The 19832-nt window shown below is 36.8% G+C and overlaps 2 protein-coding genes across 3 annotated transcripts in view; one reads left to right on the forward strand and one right to left on the reverse strand.

The window, feature by feature from the left end:
* The window catches only part of LOC134749576 (5-formyltetrahydrofolate cyclo-ligase), a 54197-nt gene extending 46634 nt beyond the window's left edge, over positions 1-7563 (forward strand). Inside the window, exons 1-6 of one of the 2 annotated variants that reach the window (XM_063684575.1) lie at positions 1734-1874; positions 3134-3256; positions 4006-4111; positions 5479-5622; positions 6285-6412; positions 7407-7563. In XM_063684575.1, the coding sequence (XP_063540645.1) occupies positions 3140-3256; positions 4006-4111; positions 5479-5622; positions 6285-6412; positions 7407-7499 (588 nt within the window). In that variant the 5' untranslated portion in view covers positions 1734-1874; positions 3134-3139 and the 3' untranslated portion in view covers positions 7500-7563. Of the gene's footprint in view, positions 1-1733; positions 1875-3133; positions 3257-4005; positions 4112-5478; positions 5623-6284; positions 6413-7406 lie in introns of those variants that run through there. The other variant, XM_063684574.1, reaches the window with a different exon arrangement.
* Positions 7564-13509: 5946 nt separating this feature from the next.
* Positions 13510-19832, reverse strand: part of LOC134749677 (uncharacterized) — a 71582-nt gene continuing 65259 nt past the window's right edge. Inside the window, exon 7 of the mRNA XM_063684695.1 lies at positions 13510-13885. Within this exon, the coding sequence (XP_063540765.1) occupies positions 13691-13885 (195 nt within the window). The 3' untranslated portion in view covers positions 13510-13690. The remainder of the gene's footprint in view (positions 13886-19832) is intronic.

Below are 19832 nucleotides of genomic sequence, written 5' to 3' on the forward strand. Positions count from 1 at the left end.
CCACGAGGATTTTCTCGAGGTATCACAATATGTAATACCTCGAGAAAATACCTTCCTCAACAGGATATATAAATTGAAGATAGTGCCGTAATGTATTTTTAATGTTCTGAAACTATCCCGACTTGGCGTAACGTCTTATAACTTATTTTTTGCAGTCGTTAAAGCCCTTCTGTTTATACCTATAAAATTTATTTCATATTCTAATTATCGCAAACTTTATATTTTTTTGTATATTTAACTGTTTGGGTGGACAGGTATGTAATTTAGTTTACTTTCTTGAGGTTTCAATAATGAACTAATAATTCTGTAGTGAGAGAATAAGATCATTCGACAACATTTTCAAGTCCTAAATTGTATACATTTCACCTGCCTACCTACTTTTAGAGTATTTCTTAATGGATTCTGAATTTTTCATTAGTATCGCAGACGTCTTTCTTTTTGTACATTCTTTTTAACGAATCTACTTCATCTTAAACTTTGTTTTTAACGCTGGAATCCCGGCTAAAAATAAGCTAGACTGGCGAAATCCTCTTAAATCGGTTCGGTACCTTTTGAGATTAGCGCGGTCATGCAAGATGCTTACTTTTACTCGTGCAAAGTATGTAGCAAGCGATAACAACTACGTTGATAATTCTGAATAGATTTATGTGAAATAAATTTTCCATGAACTTAGTTCATTTCAAGTCTTGCCTGAAGACGACGTGTGAGTTTCAACTTTCAAACAACGCTGGCATACATGAGGACACGAAGGGTTATTAAACAACTATGTTATACATTACACATGCAGACACAATGGAATGGCTATATTCATAATTTTAAATAACTACTATACAACAAGGAATACTACTAACAAAGATAATAATATATAGGATGGAGGGGTACATTTTGTAGTCACAGTAAATTTACTGCCATCTATCGACACACGATTAAATAAAACTAAAAATAAAAATATCAAAAAATGTATATATACACGGTGGCTATAAAAATAAGTGCATTCCCGTTGCTAGCGAGGTTTTGGGATTATACTGAGAAATTTTTAATATGGGACCAACCCCAAAATCGCGACAAAAAATTTGGCTGGTTCATACATTTTGGCTGGTCCATTTTCTATGGGAGGGTAAATTTAATAAAAAAATATTAATAAAAAAATCATTTATTATTTTTATATGATTTTGACCCATGTTCTTTCAAACAAAATAAAAATATCGTAAATTGGACCGAAAGATGTCGTGCTATTCGACTTAATAATACGTGACTCGTTTTAAAATTATTTAATATGTAGGTTTAAAGAATCCTTCAACGCCATCTAGCCGAGAATAGGTCAAAGGTTGGTATTGGTGGTAGCGCCATCTGTGCGAGAATCAAATTTTCTTGATTTCCGAGTCACGTTTTTTCCTTAGACTGTATTTATGTTATACGGAGTTACAGGGATTTGTTACTAATTACTTGTGCTTGCTTAAACGTATTTGCGTTAGCAGATATTTTAAGAATATAGTTAGAACAGCAAAGAAAATGAAAAAGCTACAATCAGAGTCCGCTAGCATTACTATTTAATCTTCACTGCGTTAACCTAATATCTCACAAAATTTAATTAGCTTATCGTGATAGATATCGTACACTACAGCCACCTGTATCCGCTCTAAAACAACTTTACATTTTACACGTGCGAATTAAGTTCATTAAATTTCGTCTAAGTGCGTTTACATTAGTTGGAGAGGCCTTAGCTAGATGGCGCGGTTATCAAAGCGTTGAACACGTGCACATTGCGTGACTGTTTTGGTTCCATGCCGTATCGTTTTATCATTGGCAGATGATTACAAACAGTGTTACTGTTGCAGTGTACTCGTAACTGCGGTAGCGGGATCTAGCTACTGGTGAGTGAATCGGTTATTTTTTTTCAATTTACTTACTAACCGTTACATTGCAGTTAACTGATTTAACATTGTAATACCTACTGGTTAGCACAATGTTGATAAAGCAAACTTAAAACTGGTTTATGATTAAAATAAGAAGTTCAAACTACTACTATTACTCTACTAGTCTACTCCTTTAGTAGACAACTGTTTAAAGTTCTGTTATTACTTATCAGTTAGTAAGGCGTCTGAGATTTACTATAAATATGTAATACATTTCGCTACTAGAAATGTCGTTAGTGTTTAGTGCACGGTTTAGTGGGATCATATATTATTATAATTATGATCCCATAATAATATTTAAATGTAAAATATGGTAAAAATTAAACGTCAAGAATTTCGTTCAATTCATTCGGTCTAATAAAAAAATGTTACCTACACGGTTTTTAATTATGGTAATATACTGGAAAACTACATTTAAGTATTTTTAATGATTATGGTAAGAAATGTTACGTAATCAAAAAAAGTGTAATACATTTTTAAAATAAGTTATATTTAATTTTAAAATTAAATAGGTACTTTAATTTCATTTTATATTAGATGTTAGTGATTTTATTTATTTTCTCATACTTCAAGAAATGTGCGTGTAGGCAGTGCTAATATTATAAAATGCAGGTGCATATTTTTTACAAAAAAATATTATACCTATTTATAATTTGTCTGTAAAATTTTGACTTATAAGTATTTCATTAGATGCACCTATAGCGGAATGAGTAACACGACTGCAGGAATGAGGGCTATCGTTTTTGTGCTCACCAGTTGCCGCCACTGTAGATGTAGGTCCAGAAAAACTGATCTCAAATTTCTTCTATGCTTATTTTTATAAAATCAATACGTTCTAATACACAAAGTTATTTTAACGTCTAAATGTGTCATTTTTTCAACCTGTTTAATTTTGCGTATATTTTAGTTGGCACTTTTTTTAAACCACTAACATTTATTGAGCTATATCTATTGTTTACCATGATTAATCGAAGATGGACAAAGATTTACCAAAATTATGAATAAGGAGTGAAAATTCCCGATATAAAAGCTTGAAACCCCCAAAACTTCTATGCATTTGACCTTTTGAAAGACCTCCATCTACACTAGCGCCCCTAGCGGCGAAATTAAACGCGGTAGCCCTCATTCACGCCTCCCACTCCATTACCCTAGCACTTTTGGGGCGGCACATTACCCAAAACTTTTTATCAGCACAGGACCACACTTTTTATTCCCAGTCCACAATGGCCCCCAGCACGCCCAACCCCGCCAAGATGCTGCTGCGCAATGAGATTTCCTCGCGCATCGCAGCGCTGTCAGCTGACGAGAAAAAAAGGCAATCTAGGGTAGTCTATGAAAAGGTACAGTGAACTGCGAAATTGCATGGAGAAATTATGAATGAATGAATAAAGTCGCCATGCACTTTGACGGCTGATAGTACTTATTATGGCGCCCACATTGTAAGTTATACATCGTGTGACACGGACAACGTGATATATATTTAGTATTAATAGTGTTATATTATGTTGTCCCTGTCACATAATGTTAAATCACGTTGTGTATCTTCCAGTGTGGGAGTACCATTACGAATTTATTATTAACAACAGCCGAAATGCACAATGCTTGGTGGAAACGACAATATATTAGGGTCTACGAAAAAGAATTAAGCTCTCTTCATAAAAACCAGTCGTGTGCTGTGGATTGAGGAATTCTTTTTTGTACTTACTTAGTTTTAAGTTTTGTTTTCTAATACTAAAATGCAGTATATATAATTATCTTAAGTATCCACTTATTCTCTGCGTTACCAAACAGCAGTTTTCGCATCGTATATTTCCTTATTTTATGTCCATACTCCATGCCAATATAGACATTGAGTTATTAGTACTATAGAGAAGCCATACCAAAAGAAATTGTCGCAATCACTACGTACCACGCGACCAAACGTAGAGCTCTAATTTGGGGCATTTTCTATGAAAAGGGACCTTATTGTCAATGGCGCTTACGCCTCACAGCGTCGCGCGGCATTGTATTTATATCGGAGCATCGTTTATAATGACGTAAGCGTCATCGACAATAAGGTCCCTTTTTATAGAAAATACCACATTTTCAGGTTATCAACCACCCCTGGTACAAGTCGTCGAAACGGATCGCGCTGTACATGAGCACAGAGCAGGAGGTGGACACCTCGCCGCTGCTGCAGCACGCTAAGGCCAAGGGTCAGTTGGCATCCTTTCCAGTTCCACTGAGATGGGGATGAGAGACGTGCGGGAATGAACTAATAGCACTGGTTGTAATCCAGCAGAGCGGAGAAGAGAACCAATGCTATTCGTTGATACCAGCAAGTCTCCTCTCATCTCCGCTCATCTTCGTCTCAGTGTCGTCGTCATAACTAAACATCTATTTAGGTGCATTCCACGAGAATGTCCCTTACGAAACGCCGTTCTTCCAATAGTTCAGAAAAGGTTGTCATTAATGATATTGGGTCTGGTAATTTTTCATGACTGCTAACAAATTGGCAGTATATTCCCGAGCTTTACGGATTTGATTGAATTAGCTGCCATACAAGGCAAAAGCATTTCGTAAGGGACACGGGACATTCTCGTGGAATGCCCCATTAATCATATTAAATACAGAAAAACTTATAAAATAACAACATACAAAACGTCAAATTAAATACACTTTAAGAAATAATATTACATAAACAAAAGATAAAAAGCCAATATAAAATCGAATGTCATGAACAATAAATATTGAAATTAAATTTCATTAAAAGGAAAATTAAAATGTAATACATCATTAGAACAATTGAATCGAACGAAACGATTGAATCGGAGCGGTGCCGAGACTCGGCAAGCGGCTCTCGACGTGAACCAGCCGCATTAAATAGAATGCATTCAGAATAGATTAATCGATTGTTAACTAAGGGATGAAAGACACCCGTTTCTGACATTCCTTTCATCAGAGTTAAACACTCTACTTTTCATTTCGAGTGCGAGGAAAGTAAAATACATGCGTATTTTTTACAAAAAATGACTAAGTATACATTTCATGAGTATAGTTAACGAAATTATGTGGTTATCGAATCGGTGCAAATTATTATTTCGTCAACTATACATTCAATTATCAATCTCGTTAAACAAAACTTCAAAAAAATATTTACAAACATTTTACGTGACAGCTACTCCATATAAAAAAAACCGGACAAATGCGAGTCGGACTCGCCCACCGAGGGTTCTGTACTTTTTAGTATTTGTTGTTATAGCGGCAACGGAAAAAGCAAAAATTTCAACTGACTAGCTATCACGGTTCATGACATGTGAAACAGCCTGGTGACGGACAGACAGACGGACAGTGGAGTCTTAATAGGGTCCCGTTTTTACCCTTTGGGTGCGGAACCCTAAAAATGAAGTGTCATAGGGACCATTCGACTTGAGAGGTGGTGGATTCTTTGACCTATGTTGAGAAATACAGAATTAAAATAGACATGAGATGTAAATATGTATAATAAAATTGACATGTAGCTTTTGTTATGAATAAAGAAACTGAAACTGAAACTCATTTTATAAAGTGTTGTATTCTAAAGGGACCGCCTTCGTGCCTCAGTATGCTGGAGGGCACATGAAGATGCTGCGAGTGGAAGCAGGAGACGAAGCCGGCATGGACGTCACCAAGCACGGGATTGCTCAGCACAAGAAGGATGCCGACAGGGAAGACGCCTTGGAGTCAGGTATGGCTTCGAAACTGCTTGAGTTTGTGGTTTCTGATAAATATCTCATAATTATAATAATTCTTCTAATTTGGATCCTGGGTTGATCTTCAGTAAATTTTAAATTTTCATCATCATTAACTTAAGAGTTATTCTCTTGTCGGTGGACTATCTGCCAGCTTTCCCTATCCTGCGCCAGCTCTTTGACTTTTTCATACGACACGACCCCTACTTTTTCTTTCACTTGGTCTTATTACTATTTCATTTTATTACTACCTAAACTAAAGGTTATGGGGTTTGAATACCGGCATGTAATAGTGTTTTTGGCCAATCCAATGTAGGCACTTAAGAATACAAACCAATTGTTAGGTTTACCACAAACAAGGAAATCACCGGACTATTTCCAATAAAGCGTAGTTTACCCTTTGGGTTGTGAGGTCAGATGGAAGTCGCTTCCTCAATGACTAATTCTTGGGATTTGGTATAGGACCCAGGCACCTTTAAAGGGGCCTATTGACTATCAGTCCGTCGGATGATATCGGCCTGTTAGAACAAAAATTTGACAGTTTCGAACAACTCACAGGCCGATATCGTCCGGCAGAGCACTCAGTGACCCTTTGGAGTCGGGTAACTTTTTTACTACATTACAATTTCTAACAGAATAAAACTTTAATGTATTTCAGGTGGCTTGGATCTCATAATCGCTCCAGGGTTGGCGTTCAGCAGATCCGGAAGCCGTCTCGGGCACGGCGGCGGTTACTATGATCGGTACCTCGCCAGGGTTAGGAGCAACCCTGACAGCGCTCCCAAGGTAGTATAAATTTGTTAATAGCTAGGACCCTCGCTAAAATATAATGCCTAATTTCCTTGGTCATATTACAAACTAATTTGTTTAGTGAAATTGGAAGCCTTCTGCGATCCGAATAGATAATACTAGTATTATGTAAACTCTAATATGAATCCATACTTCCATACTAATATTATAAATGCGAAAGTCTGTCTGTCTGTCTGTGTGTTACCTCTTCACGCTTAAACCGCTGAACCGATTTAGTTGAAATTTGATATACAGATAGTTTGAGTCCCGGGGCAGGACATAGGATACTTTTTATCCCAGAACTAACCCCTCAAGGGGGTGAAAAGAGGGGGTGGAAATTTGTATGGGGAATCAATAACCGCTGAACCGATTTAGATGAAACTTGGTATGGGGATAGTTTGAGCTGTGGGAAAGGATATAGAATAACTTTTATCCCCGAAATCATCCCTTAAGGGTGTAAAAAATGGGGTGGAAATGTATAGCGTGGACCAATTTGGGGGTAAAAAAGGGTGGATTAAAAAGCAGATTTGTTTAAGAATGAAGGTACCCAAATTACTAATTCCACACAGACGAAGTCGCGGGCAAAAGCTAGTATAATATAATTGACGCATTGCTGACGTCGGCGAGAAGACTGCTAGGCTCCATCCAGACAACGTAGCGACCAAGTGGATGCCAGAAGAGAGGCGCGGGCGCGTCAGGCCCAGACGGAGATGGCGGGACGACCTAGACACCTTCCTTAACAAATGGCCGGAGGACGCACTATATCAGGAGTCGTGGAAGACAAGGGGAGAGGCCTTTGCCCAGCAGTGGGACACAATTTAAAGCTAGTAAAAAAATCAATGAAAACTAAATCTTGTAAAAAACGCGTTCGTAGGTCTCGCAATTTAGAAAGAAGCGAATGGAACTTATCACAAACTTTACACACAAATTATACAAATTATATAGATCTGTTATCCGTAAGATATTACTCACGTTATTTTCTTCTTTTCAGGTTGTGGCTTTGGCTTTTAACTGCCAAGTTGTAGAAGAAGTTCCCGTTGACGAGAACGACCAAAAAGTAGATGAAGTCATTGCTGCTGATTGAAATGCTCTTACTCGTAATAGACATAATCAGGCATCGTAAACTGCGAGCGAAATCCATTGAAATGATGTACTTTGACTTGACAACAAGCCTAGTACTTCAATGGATTTCGCTCGCAGTTTACGATGCCTGGACATTGCTCCATAGAAATAAGGTGTAACTACCCATATCCATATATACCAACAAAGTGCCTACATAATAAGGGCTATCATTTTTTTTGCTTACCAGTTGGCGCCTCTGTTGATGGTGGTCCAAAAGACTAAAGAACAGCTGTCAGTCATTGAAGTGACAAGTGACATTTGACATTTCGAACTATGGAAAAGACCACCATCTACACTAGCGCCCCTAGCGGCGAATTTATACGCGTTAGCCCAAGGGTGAGCAATGTGAGCATCCACCAGACTCGTACTACCCGTTCGCTTCAAGTTGGCAGTCGGGTACCGTTACAAGCCGTTACATGATAATGTCACAGGTATTAGGTACACATTTTATTAGGTACCTACTCTGTCCACAAAAAATAATTATGTTAAGCCTGACCAGGAATATATGATCATTGTCAAGAGGGCGCTATTATTCTCATTTATATGGCAACAGTTCCGTATAGTCTGAACAATGTGGATGGGCAACTCGTTATTTTGACTTGTATTCTGTTTTTTTATTCCGTACACTAAAATGACATTTAGTCTACGGAATAAAAAAACAGACCTTACATACTTTTATTCACCGTAATCAAAATCAGAATCTAAATATTCGGTCCACATTTTTTTTATTGTCGGTAGGTATTTCTTTGTTTACCTACTGTATAAAATTCATGTATTTTCTGACGTAGGTATCAACACATATAGGTCAAAATCGTCTAATTGTATCTTCTTTTTTACTTTTGGTTTGCTTTTCTTTGGCCTGGTGTTTTTGGTAAGGTTTATCGCCGTTTATCATAAAATATATTACAAACCAGCAGAACCTTAAAACCAGGCGGCCTAGCCAAGGTGACGATTGCTTGCGCTTCGCTATCGAATCGCTTTGTCTCTCTATCACTCTTCCATATTAGTGCGACAGTGACAGTTGCGTTTCGATCGCTACGGAGCGTAAGCGATTGGCATGTTGGCTACGCGGCCAGATTACTCTGTGAACCAAAAAACTCAAGAGTTCTTGGCGCTTTCTGCAAGACAAGTCCCGGCAACACCTTTGTAGATTTTTGGGTGTATTTCCATTTGTCCCCGCCGGGCACAGATGGGAATAGGCGCTGCATACAAATCATTCCCATCTGTCCCCGCCTCATATATGGCGGCGGTCACGTGGGGGGACAAATGGGAATACATCTATTGTTGGCGTTCAAGCAGTTATTCTAAGAACCGATTAATACCTGAACTATATACTATGTACTCGTATGCATTGTTTTATTTTTGTGAGAATCTTAACTTATTTTTCAACACACTTGCTCAAAACGACGTTTTTATTCCACCGATTTTTGGCTCATAATCCTAGATATTAAAGACGCGTGCTCTTTCAGTGTATTATTCCACCCGTGCATTTTCATTATATTATCCGACTGAGTTAAGAAGGTAACTGATTGCTAATAATATGAATGGAAAGGGAGCCTTCTTTAATTGGTCGGACTGGCGGGCACGGTCGCGCCCGACCGCCTGCGCGGCGGGCGCGCAGGCCGGGGCGAGCGAAGGCCCGCCGGCAGTACGAGTATGACAGATGAAATGAAACACAATACTAACTGTTTTAACTATTAAAATTTGATTAATATGAGTTTCTTTTTTTTTCTCGCAAGTGTGTTGAAAAACGTCGTATAAAACGCGTGTGCATTGGTCATTACACACATCGGCTTTCTTATTGCGCGCTCGCTTACAGCTCGCGCGCACAATATCGCCTCGTGTATGATAACCAACTTAGCACACAAATTATGCCGGTTTCTTTTTACTTTTGTCATTATTCCCACCAAATGTATAGATGTGTCTAAAACATTGTTTTGACAGTTTTATTTTTTATTTTTTAAATAACTATTGTTAAGTTAAGGATAAGTAATAACATTGATCCAAATGTGTAAAATTTTATTTTATTTTTATAAAGACACAAAGTGTAACACATAGCACACATTAACCGTGCAAAAAATATCTAATATAATATAATACAAGGTACGCAGATCACAATTTAGGTATTGTTTATGGGCTTACTGATTACCAGTCCGCCGGATGATATAGGCCTGTCAGTTGTTCGGAACTGTCAATTTTTTTGTTTTAACTAACAGGCTGATATCGTCCGGCGGACTGATAATCAGTTGGCCCCTTAAGACCAAGAAAAGTCTGCAACGATTTTGATTGCAGTGCAAGTGTTATTTAATACGTCATAATTTCATAGAAGTTTGACGTTTAAAATAACACTTGCACTGCGTGTGATATCAAAATCGTTGCAGACTTTTCTTGATCTAACTCTAGGTAACTAAATAAACAATAGGTACTTAATATTACAATTTTAATAAACATAAAAGTGATTCAATTCCAAGGACTAAGGTCTGCTTTTTTGTTCCGTAGACTAAAATGACGTTTCATGTGTATGAGATGACATTTCTTAGTACCACATGAAATGTAATTTTAGTCTACGGAATAAAAAAACAGAATATAGTAATACTAGCCTCGTAAGGCCTACCATACAAAATTTACCTTGTTTTTAATTTGAAACCTTGTTTTATCGTCAATTGGGATGAATTTCATTTGTTTAAGAAAACAATGAGACAAACGAAATGTTACTTTATTCGTTTTATGAAAGGTTCTAATTAGACTTAAACGGAGTGTACATTCTAATGCACATTAGGCCTTAAGAGGCTAGACTTACAATATTTTGATGGAGTCGGCGTGACTGACAAAATCTTGTTACATAAGTATAATAGTAAAATAATCACTTTTGTAAGTACTTTTCTACACGAATAGCGGTACAAATAACATAAAGTAAGGGACTCAAGTAATATTATACCGACACTTTTGACAGTCGGCGCAGCCGTAAAAATGTTGTTGCAGGTATTTTGAATAAAAACCGGCCAAGTGCGAGTCGGACTCGCGCACGAAGGGTTCCGTACTATTACGCGAAAACGGCAAAAAAATCACGTGTATTGTATGGGAGCCCCACTTAAATATTTATTTTATTCTGTTTTTAGTATTTGTTGTCATAGCGGCAACAGAAATACATCATCTGTGAAAATTTCAACTGTCTAGCTATCACGGTTCATGAGATACAGCCTGGTGACAGACGGACGGACAGCGGAGTCTTAAGCCGCTTTTCCACTTGGTGGCGCGGTATCGGTGCGGTACGCAGTATTTCTTTCTGATTGGCGCGCCCGCGACTCCGCGCCATCTCCGCGCCAATCAGGAAGAAATACTGCGTACTGCACCGATACCGCGCCGCGCCACCAAGTGGGGAAGCGGCCTTAGTAATAGGGTCCCATTTTTACCCTATGGGTACAGAACCCTGACAATCAATATAATAAAGCTACTTTACATTATACAAATAAAAGCAGAAACATATATTTACGTAAGCACTATTGCACATTACCAGCGCTTTAAAGAGTTTTTGAATATTTGTACAATTTACATTTTAATAGTTTCATTTAAATGATAGTAAATTCTTTATACGAATACAAACTATAATTAAAAACTACATCTATTGAGATATATACACAAACATCACACTATGCTTTGTTGATATACCAAATTCATCATACAATTTTAAAAAATCATTAATATTCTAATAATATGCATTGTTAAAAATTTGATCAATGGCGAAATAAACTTGAGAAAGTGTTAGGTTAGAGAATTGTTACCCATATTGATGCTATAAACCGAAATAAAATATTTTCATAAAAAGTAATTTTATTTTTTCTAAGAGCATATTGATGCTATATTTAAAAATCAACTTGTAATTAGGTAGGTATAGTAAAAAGAATTATATAAAAAAACAAATCAACACAATGATAATAAGAGTAGTGCAATTGAAATACATCGGCGGTTGAATGCCGAAACCTAAAAAAATATCTAATTAAAAATGCTTGGCATCTCGTTATGAATATATACACTTTCAGCTTTTTAGAGTTCTTGTGTTTGGACTAAACCACGCAATAAACTATGGTACGTCGTTTATTTATCTTAAATCAATACTTATGTACAAAATACAGGGCAATATATTAGCGTGTTTAACATATATCACTGTAATTAAGTATAATTAAAATATTTTTATGGCACCTGTTATAAAAGGTGGATGACAATATTTTTTATACAATGTATGATTTGATACATACTTTAAAACCACTGGTCATGAAAAAATATCAAGAATTTTTTACCTACGTAAATTTTATACTTTTATCTTTATGAAATTCATTGATTCACTATAATAATAAACTTATTATATTAATTCGCATTAAGCTAGTAGCTTTTAGTTAATATTTACAATATACATATAAGTGATTGTATCCCACTATCAAATACAATAACTACTTATTTTATATTTAAAAAAATTACAACTACGATTTGCAGTAATGAATTATATCATAAATATATATTTTGAAAATTTGCAATTAACTAAACAGAAACGAACATAGAAGGCGAGATTAATCCAGATTTAGATTTGATTGTTGATCCAGCGATCAAAATGTAAGTAATTGTGTAAACAATTCTATTCATCGCTACATTTATTTGCAGTTAATTACGGATTTTATTGTGATAGTTTCTGATACTTCGATAAGGACAAGTCCTATTTACACAATGTTTTTTTTACTGTTAGCCGTAGTCGTAAGTGGCTAAAGACGAGAAAGGATCGGATTAAGAACGAGAATATTAGGGGAAGTTTGAAAGTAGCACCAGTAACGGAGAAGATAAGAAGTAGTAGGTTAGCGTGGTATGGGCAAGAGAATGTTAGGGATGAATGTTGATGGACGGAGAGCGAATGGTAGACCCAAAAAGCGATGGATGGATTGTGTGAAAGAGATATGAGAAAGAAAGGAGTGTGCTGAGGTGTCGAAAGAAAGAGGAGAATGGAAGATAAAAACATGTTTGTGCCGACCCCACATAACGTGGGATAAGGGCAGGAAGAAGAAGAAGTAAGTGGCAAAAGACCTGCCCATGACTCTGGATTTCTTTATATTCTTGTGTAATTGTATTGGTTATCCTTAAATAAATAAAATAAATTTAAGTTCCAAAAAATATAACATCTCGGCCAGAAACTTGATAGCCTTAATTTAATAATACCAAATCTAATAATTAAGATTAAATTCTAATTAGATTCGATAGTGGAATAATAATCGTTAATAAAACTAAAATATGACGATAGGTACCTATAGGTAGACTTATCAATTGTCACTATTAGAGAGTATATCGGAGCGAGCAATCTGCTCGGATATATCAGAATTCACTTATGTTTAAGTATTCAGAAACATCCTTTATGGTATAACATTTCTCATGCTAAATATGAGGAAGAGTTACAGTTTAAAAGTACATGTATGAATAATAATTAAACGACATGTCGTTCGTTATCAATGTTTGTTGCGTAAAATAGCTCTTCAGGCACTTTTCACATGATTAATAGTTCTTCAATAGAAGTGAAAAATGGTCTGTATATAAGTGCCATAGTTCTAACACATCATCGTACAGATCATCGTTGTAAGGAAACACGACCTCAAATGTAGTTATTGCAGGCACCTGAAAATACAAAAGAAACATTTATTGAGGAATTTATTTCATAATCATAATATTTTATTTTGACCATTATGTTTTACCCAATGCAAGTGTACAAAATTTGTTTTGGAAGAATATTTACCACTCAATTCATCACATCAGTCGCTTAACAAGTTATTTAGATACTAATTGTTCCCCATCGACAGTAGTATCTCCACCACGCCGACGGTGGCCAACAACATCAGTAGGGCTAGTAGGTATAGCTAAAGTCGCGCGGCATCGGCGGCGACGGCGTTCGTGTCTCACCGAGCTTCAGGACAGCAACGGACTATATAGAAACCTCTGATATCACAACACAACTCCAAACACCCTCTGTCCCCTCGACAGCAGTAACTCCACCGCGCCGACAGCAGCTAACAGCATCAATAGAGTCAGTATAGCGAGAGCGGCGCGGCATCGGCGGCGACGGCGTTCGTGTTTCATCGAGCTTCAGGACAGCAACGGACTATATAGATACCTCTGTTATCACAACACAACTCCAAACACCCTCTGTCCCCTCGACAGCAGTAACTCCACCGCGCCGACAGCAGCTAACAGCATCAATAGAGCCAATATAGCGAGAGCGGCGCGGCATCGGCGGCGACGGCGTTCGCGTTTCGCCAAGCTCCGGGACAGCGCTTTGCCGCGCGCACTGTCAAGTGTGAAGAGGGCGCTGGCAGCCTGAAATAGTAAAAAGTGTAGCTAAATAAATAGAATAAAAAATATACCAATAATGTATCCGTAGCAATAATGAGAGCATAAAACAATTACAAAACTGTATGCTGCCAAGTTTACGGTTAATTTCTATAACTCTTAGACCAAGACCATATAGACACAGGTATCTAACTCTCTATACAACTCAGCTTTTAAGGCCTACTTGCACCATCCCACTAACCCGGGGTTAAGCAGTTAAACCCAATGTCAAATTACCATAACCATGTCTGGCAACCATGGTAATTTCAATTCCAGGTTTAACCAGCTAACCCCGGGATAGTGGAATGGTGCAAGTGGGCCTAAGGGGTACCTAAGTACCTATGTAATTAATATCATGACTTGTAATAGTAATAGTAATTTATTTGCTTTAAATGTAGTACAATTGTGGTGTTACAATGGTTGAGTGAGCGTTCATTCAGACTAATAAGTCATGCAAATTATTTCCTTAATAGCTAAATCTGAACTTATAATTACTTGAAATGGATAATCTTTGGAAAAAATAGTAATAGCGGATGGATTACTAATTTAAAAACTTATCCCCCTTTTGAATGACCCATGGCCGTCGGTCCATGAGTTCCATGACCAATAATCAATACAAAGAGCACACCCCGAACCCGCTCAAATACCTCCACACCTTTAAAACTATATTAATAACAGTTATAAATTATTCAATTTATGTCCAATCAAACCTTACTTAGGTAAAGTGGTAATAAACAAAGGGCTGGATGCTGACGAAATCGCGAAACTATTATTGCTTTTAATTAAAATCGACGTGGCTGTATGCATTAAGAAACCCATTGACATAGTTGTAGGGGCTAATGACCGGGACACAGCGACAAAAAGCGCGGCTAACAATAGGTGCCATTCATTTATTACGTAAGACGATTTATGGGGGGAGGGGGGTTGAAAACATCTTTTAATTTCTTACAAGGGGGAGGGAAGGGGTTTTCATAGTTCTTACGTTAGACCACCAAAAAGTTTTTTTTTTAATTATGACGTTTAAAATAACACTGACCTACACTATGCTATCCTATCAAACCAGGTGCAGAGTTAACTTAAACTGGCTCCAGTACCTTCTTACGTAATATAGCCAATATAGGGGGGAGGGCGTCAGCCTTTTCTTATTTTTTCATACATAGGGAAGGGAGGGGGTCAAAAACTGGCAAAAATCGTCTTCCGTCGCATTTCGCATTTCATCGCATTTATTCGTGATATACATGGCATTGACAACATACATGGCATTAAAAAGTACAAGATAAGAACATGCAAAAGCCATGTGTCATGGCACAGAAAAGGCGCTGGCTCAGCATTGTGCGACAAGCCACATCGCTGGTACACAGAATAACTAGGCTGGTATTCTGCCAGTACCTTACATAAAAATATGCAACGGTTATTTTAAAAACAGTTGGTACAAGAAATATAAGAAAAACTACTGTGCAATTTGTGTGTGACGTGTACATAATAGTGTATATGTGTGTGTGTGTGTGTGTGTATTTTTTGGACATTTGGTAACGTTATATGATAGGTCAAAGTTTGTAATTATTCCTGCTTAGCGTCCTTACTTTAACTGTTACCCAACTTTTTTAATTCCAATTTGCCATTTAGTACGATAGTCTCCATTCTCCATAGCACTGTGTCCCGCGCAACACCGGCAAACTTATTAAACCATCCCATAAACTTATCGTTTTTCAATTATTAATAATTATGAAACAGTGACATAAACATGTTGACTCGGCGCCAACACTCGTTCAATTAATTATTATGAAACAATCACTTACCCCGACAGAATTTATGTTAAAAATAATTTAAATAATTCGAGATAAGAAATGATACGTTATAATTTTATTTAATTGAATTATGACAAAACAAACTCGTGGTCTTTGACAATCGCGCGCGTGCTATAAATGATTCATTTTGTTCACAAGCATGACTTTAAAATACTAAATTATGTTATTTTATAACAATAGGTAGCACTCAACAATGCTATATCGGTCAAGAGCATGTGAAAATTACCGCAAATAGTCTTAACATATGACGACTGCATCTTGGGCCCTATTCGAGATAATTTAATGACATCTTGTGACATAATTGAATTTTTGTCACCTTGATGAATAAACTACAACTTGGTGGGAGTTTAGATCGCATTAGCTCCCGAAAAAAAACAGCGTTTATAGTTTATAGCGTTTATGCAAACCCCAAATTGGGTCACAGGTCACAGGTTTAGAATCTGTATCTCTATCTGTATGTGTCAAATTAAATGTCATCAGTCTGCTTACTTTTGAATAATCTTATAATACTAACTCGTGTAATTTTACTTTCTTCATATATACATATTCATGATTACAATATATTTTTACAAAAGCAAACAATTTACATATTTTAAGTTGTTTAGTTTAGCTTTACAGATTGGTTAGTTTATTTAATTTTAAAATTTAATTTAACATCATTAAAACTTAAATAATAATAAACAATAAACAATAAACAATCATTCTGATTATCGTCGTTTTTTTTTGACAGGTCATCTTGTACAGTCTAGATCTGTGGATGCGACCGGGAATGCGCTAAGGTGAGTATTATATTCTTTGGCGCTAAGTAAGATGAAAAAAAGTTAGTTTTTGGTTGGGCGTGACAGGTCATGTCCGTTTTTTTAGGAGGCAAACGAGCAGACGAATCGCCTGATGGTAAGCGATTACCGTCGCCCATGGACACCCGCAACACCAGGGGTTTGTGACGGCGACAAGGCGGTTAGTTAGGTTAAAATTAAATCTGTGAATTAAATTTAGACGATTTCAAACAATAGGTATTCCTAGACAAACTATTTATTCACATATAGCAATCTTTACTTTAAAATATACTATTGTTAACGCGCTTAGATAAATTCTATTCATAAGTGATTAGTCAAAGGCCATACCCATAAACGCGGCACAATATTATTGTTGTAAGTATGGATGGGGCCTTATAAGGACTGATGGTATCGACAGCCTCAAGGCGAGTTTGAGATTACCTATTTGCTTTCACATATCTGAAATATCTACTTATGGAGATTATGTTTAATATTGAAATTAATTGTACGTGTTGGGTAAATTTCAGTAGAGATGCCTCTTGTCCACATTGTGGTAGGAGGAGACTAGCTTTCACTTACTTGCAGAGTGTATTATATATGCGACACCGCGTAATACATTCGGTAGAGACACATTGAAGGAGAACGAGCTAAAGGATGTCGAACTAAAAGATGTCCTTATGTTCTGCAGGAAAACAAGAAGATTTGAGGAGAATAGTGTGGGAATGCCGCCGGGATAGTAACCTGCAGCTCCAAGTCTAGGGAATTGGGCTGAATGAACGCGACAAGCGATCGACAGCCCGCCTGCTTCAGGCCGGGCGTCCCTACACTACATCTACATCTAAGTCAATTTCGAATAATATCATATCAAATCGAATTTAAGTGGTCAGAGCATACGCAATGCGATGAAATTAAAAACACGTTTCAAGCCCGTCACAGACGGAGCGATAATATACCAAAATAAAGCGAGCAAGGCATCTTACGATATATATTACGTACTATTTGACAGAGTCCACACATGAAGCTATAAGTAATATATATTTTGATACATTTACGATATCTTATAGCTTATAGCAAGGCATTTTAAGATACCTTACTATATATAGCTCGGTATTTTACGATATATTTTGGTATATTTCGTCTCTCTCATAATGTAGTTGCTAGACAGATAGTGACAGATGATGCCAAAAGTCACATTCTCCTAACTCCTAATATTATTTAATAACAGTGACATCTATTGATGGAATTAAGTTTATTTAATCATAATGCGCAGCTTACATTTTTCATAGATGGTAAATATAGTAGAAAATTTTAAAAGCATCAAGACTATTGAATCTATTTTCTGTGGTGTTGTCACATACGGATTTTAAAAAACTTCTTATCGAGCGCTGCACTTTTTTTGGTCTAACTCTAGGTTCGTGTGTGTGACACTGAACACTTTCAAATTAAAAACATCAGTTATCATGTCAAAACTATCAGTAATTAGCTTGCCAAAATGCTAGCTCAAACCGATTACTCTGTCTCAATCTAGACGTGCCTATAGGCATCAGGCGTAGACAATTTATCGCATTGAATGGCAACATTAATTAGATTTAAATGTTGAAGTCCGCCTGTCTCAATAAGAATCGCTGGTTTGTGATTGTGTATCAAAGATAGATATAACTCCGTAATAGATGGATACAGTCTAAGGAAAAAACGTGCCTCGAAAATCACGAAAATTTGATTCTCGATCAGAGGGCGCCACTAGTTTTGGCCTACTCTCGTATAGAGGGCGTTGACGGTTTCGTTTGTTATTTATAATTTTAACGCATATCAGTGAAAGAACATGGGTCAAAATCATATAAAAATAATTAATGCAAATAAAAAAATCATTTATCCATATTTAAATACATTTGAACATATTTTTATAAATCTTCATTTTTAGTTTTAAAGTGTGTCGACAGATGGCAGTGAATTTATTGGGGTTACAAAATTTACTATGACAGTACCGCTCTAGTTTTTTATGTCGGAAATCATCCATAAAGAGGGTAAAACGGGGCGGGACGAAGTCGCGGGCAAAAGCTAGTATACAATAAAGGTACAAACAATTAAGCCAACTATACATGTCGCATAACTTCCCATTCTTTCTTACAATGGCTGACATTTGACACTGACAGGTGATTGTTGCGCAATCATATCAGAGTGAAAAGTGGAAGTGATCCGCTGTAGATTACAATAATTACTATCACTACTGCACATCGTCATAGCTTTGAAATAAGTTTATCGCTGACTGTACTTTTCTTTCAATAGGCAACTAATACTCGTGGAGACGTTTCAATTCTAAAACATGCTGCGCCGACCCCAATTGAATGGGAAGGGACAACTAATAACTAGAAATAGCTAACATACTGGTGTCTACTATAAAACTCAACACGATATTTTATTATTAAAGATGAAGAATTATAACTGAATAACTTACTGGAAAAGGATAAAAAAAAATGTAATAATAAGTAAATGTCCACGGTACTAAACTACACATTTCACTGTAGTGTTTTTCCACATTGGGCAGCCAATCATCCATTACTAGACTCTTTCCTTGTTGTCCCCGGACCCCTAGACTCGCCATTTTCGACCAAGGACACCAACAACTCCCTGCTGCAGGCCATCATATACAAGTTTTGCTCCCGGCGGTATTTTTATTATAAATCAAGTTGAAAATTATTTAATTAGTCCAATTTAAAAATCACATATTTTACGTCTCGAGTCCTTTGTTTATAAATTTTCACCGTTCGTTGTTTCACTTTGACACTCACTGTCCTTTTAATACCAATTTAATGAAATCATCCGTCACGTCAGTGTTTTATATCGCGTGTACTACCTTAACAGTTTTTATTTCAATTTATTAACATAATAACTGTCCATTTATGCATCTACGCACAATTTTAGTCCGTTCGCTTTACACAATGACACCTTACGCACTATAAATCACCAATGTCCGATGTAATTTTACTTTATTATATCCTTTAATTCAAATTTTGATTTTTCCACGTCCTTGACTGGCAAGCGCAGCGCGCTACCAGCGCAGCACGAGGCCGCACTGGCAGGATCGCCATGTGAGGTGTGGCGTCAATTGATACAACTTGTTGGTTGGAAGTATAGTTTAATAATGAAATATGAGCCTTAACCTACGGAATATATAGAAATACAGTATGAAGGCGTGTGTAACGTACGTAGCGCACACTACACAAGCGAATGATGATTTAACATCAAAAAATGGGAGGTCTGTCGCTTTATGAACATCATTCCAGTGCCACTTTTCAAGAGCAGCACTTATTCTTCTTCTTCTTTTCGTGTCGAGGTTCCTTTTCATACGAC

The sequence above is a fragment of the Cydia strobilella genome, chromosome 18, assembly GCF_947568885.1.
Source record: "Cydia strobilella chromosome 18, ilCydStro3.1, whole genome shotgun sequence".
In the NCBI taxonomy this organism is placed as follows: Eukaryota; Metazoa; Arthropoda; class Insecta; order Lepidoptera; family Tortricidae; genus Cydia; species Cydia strobilella.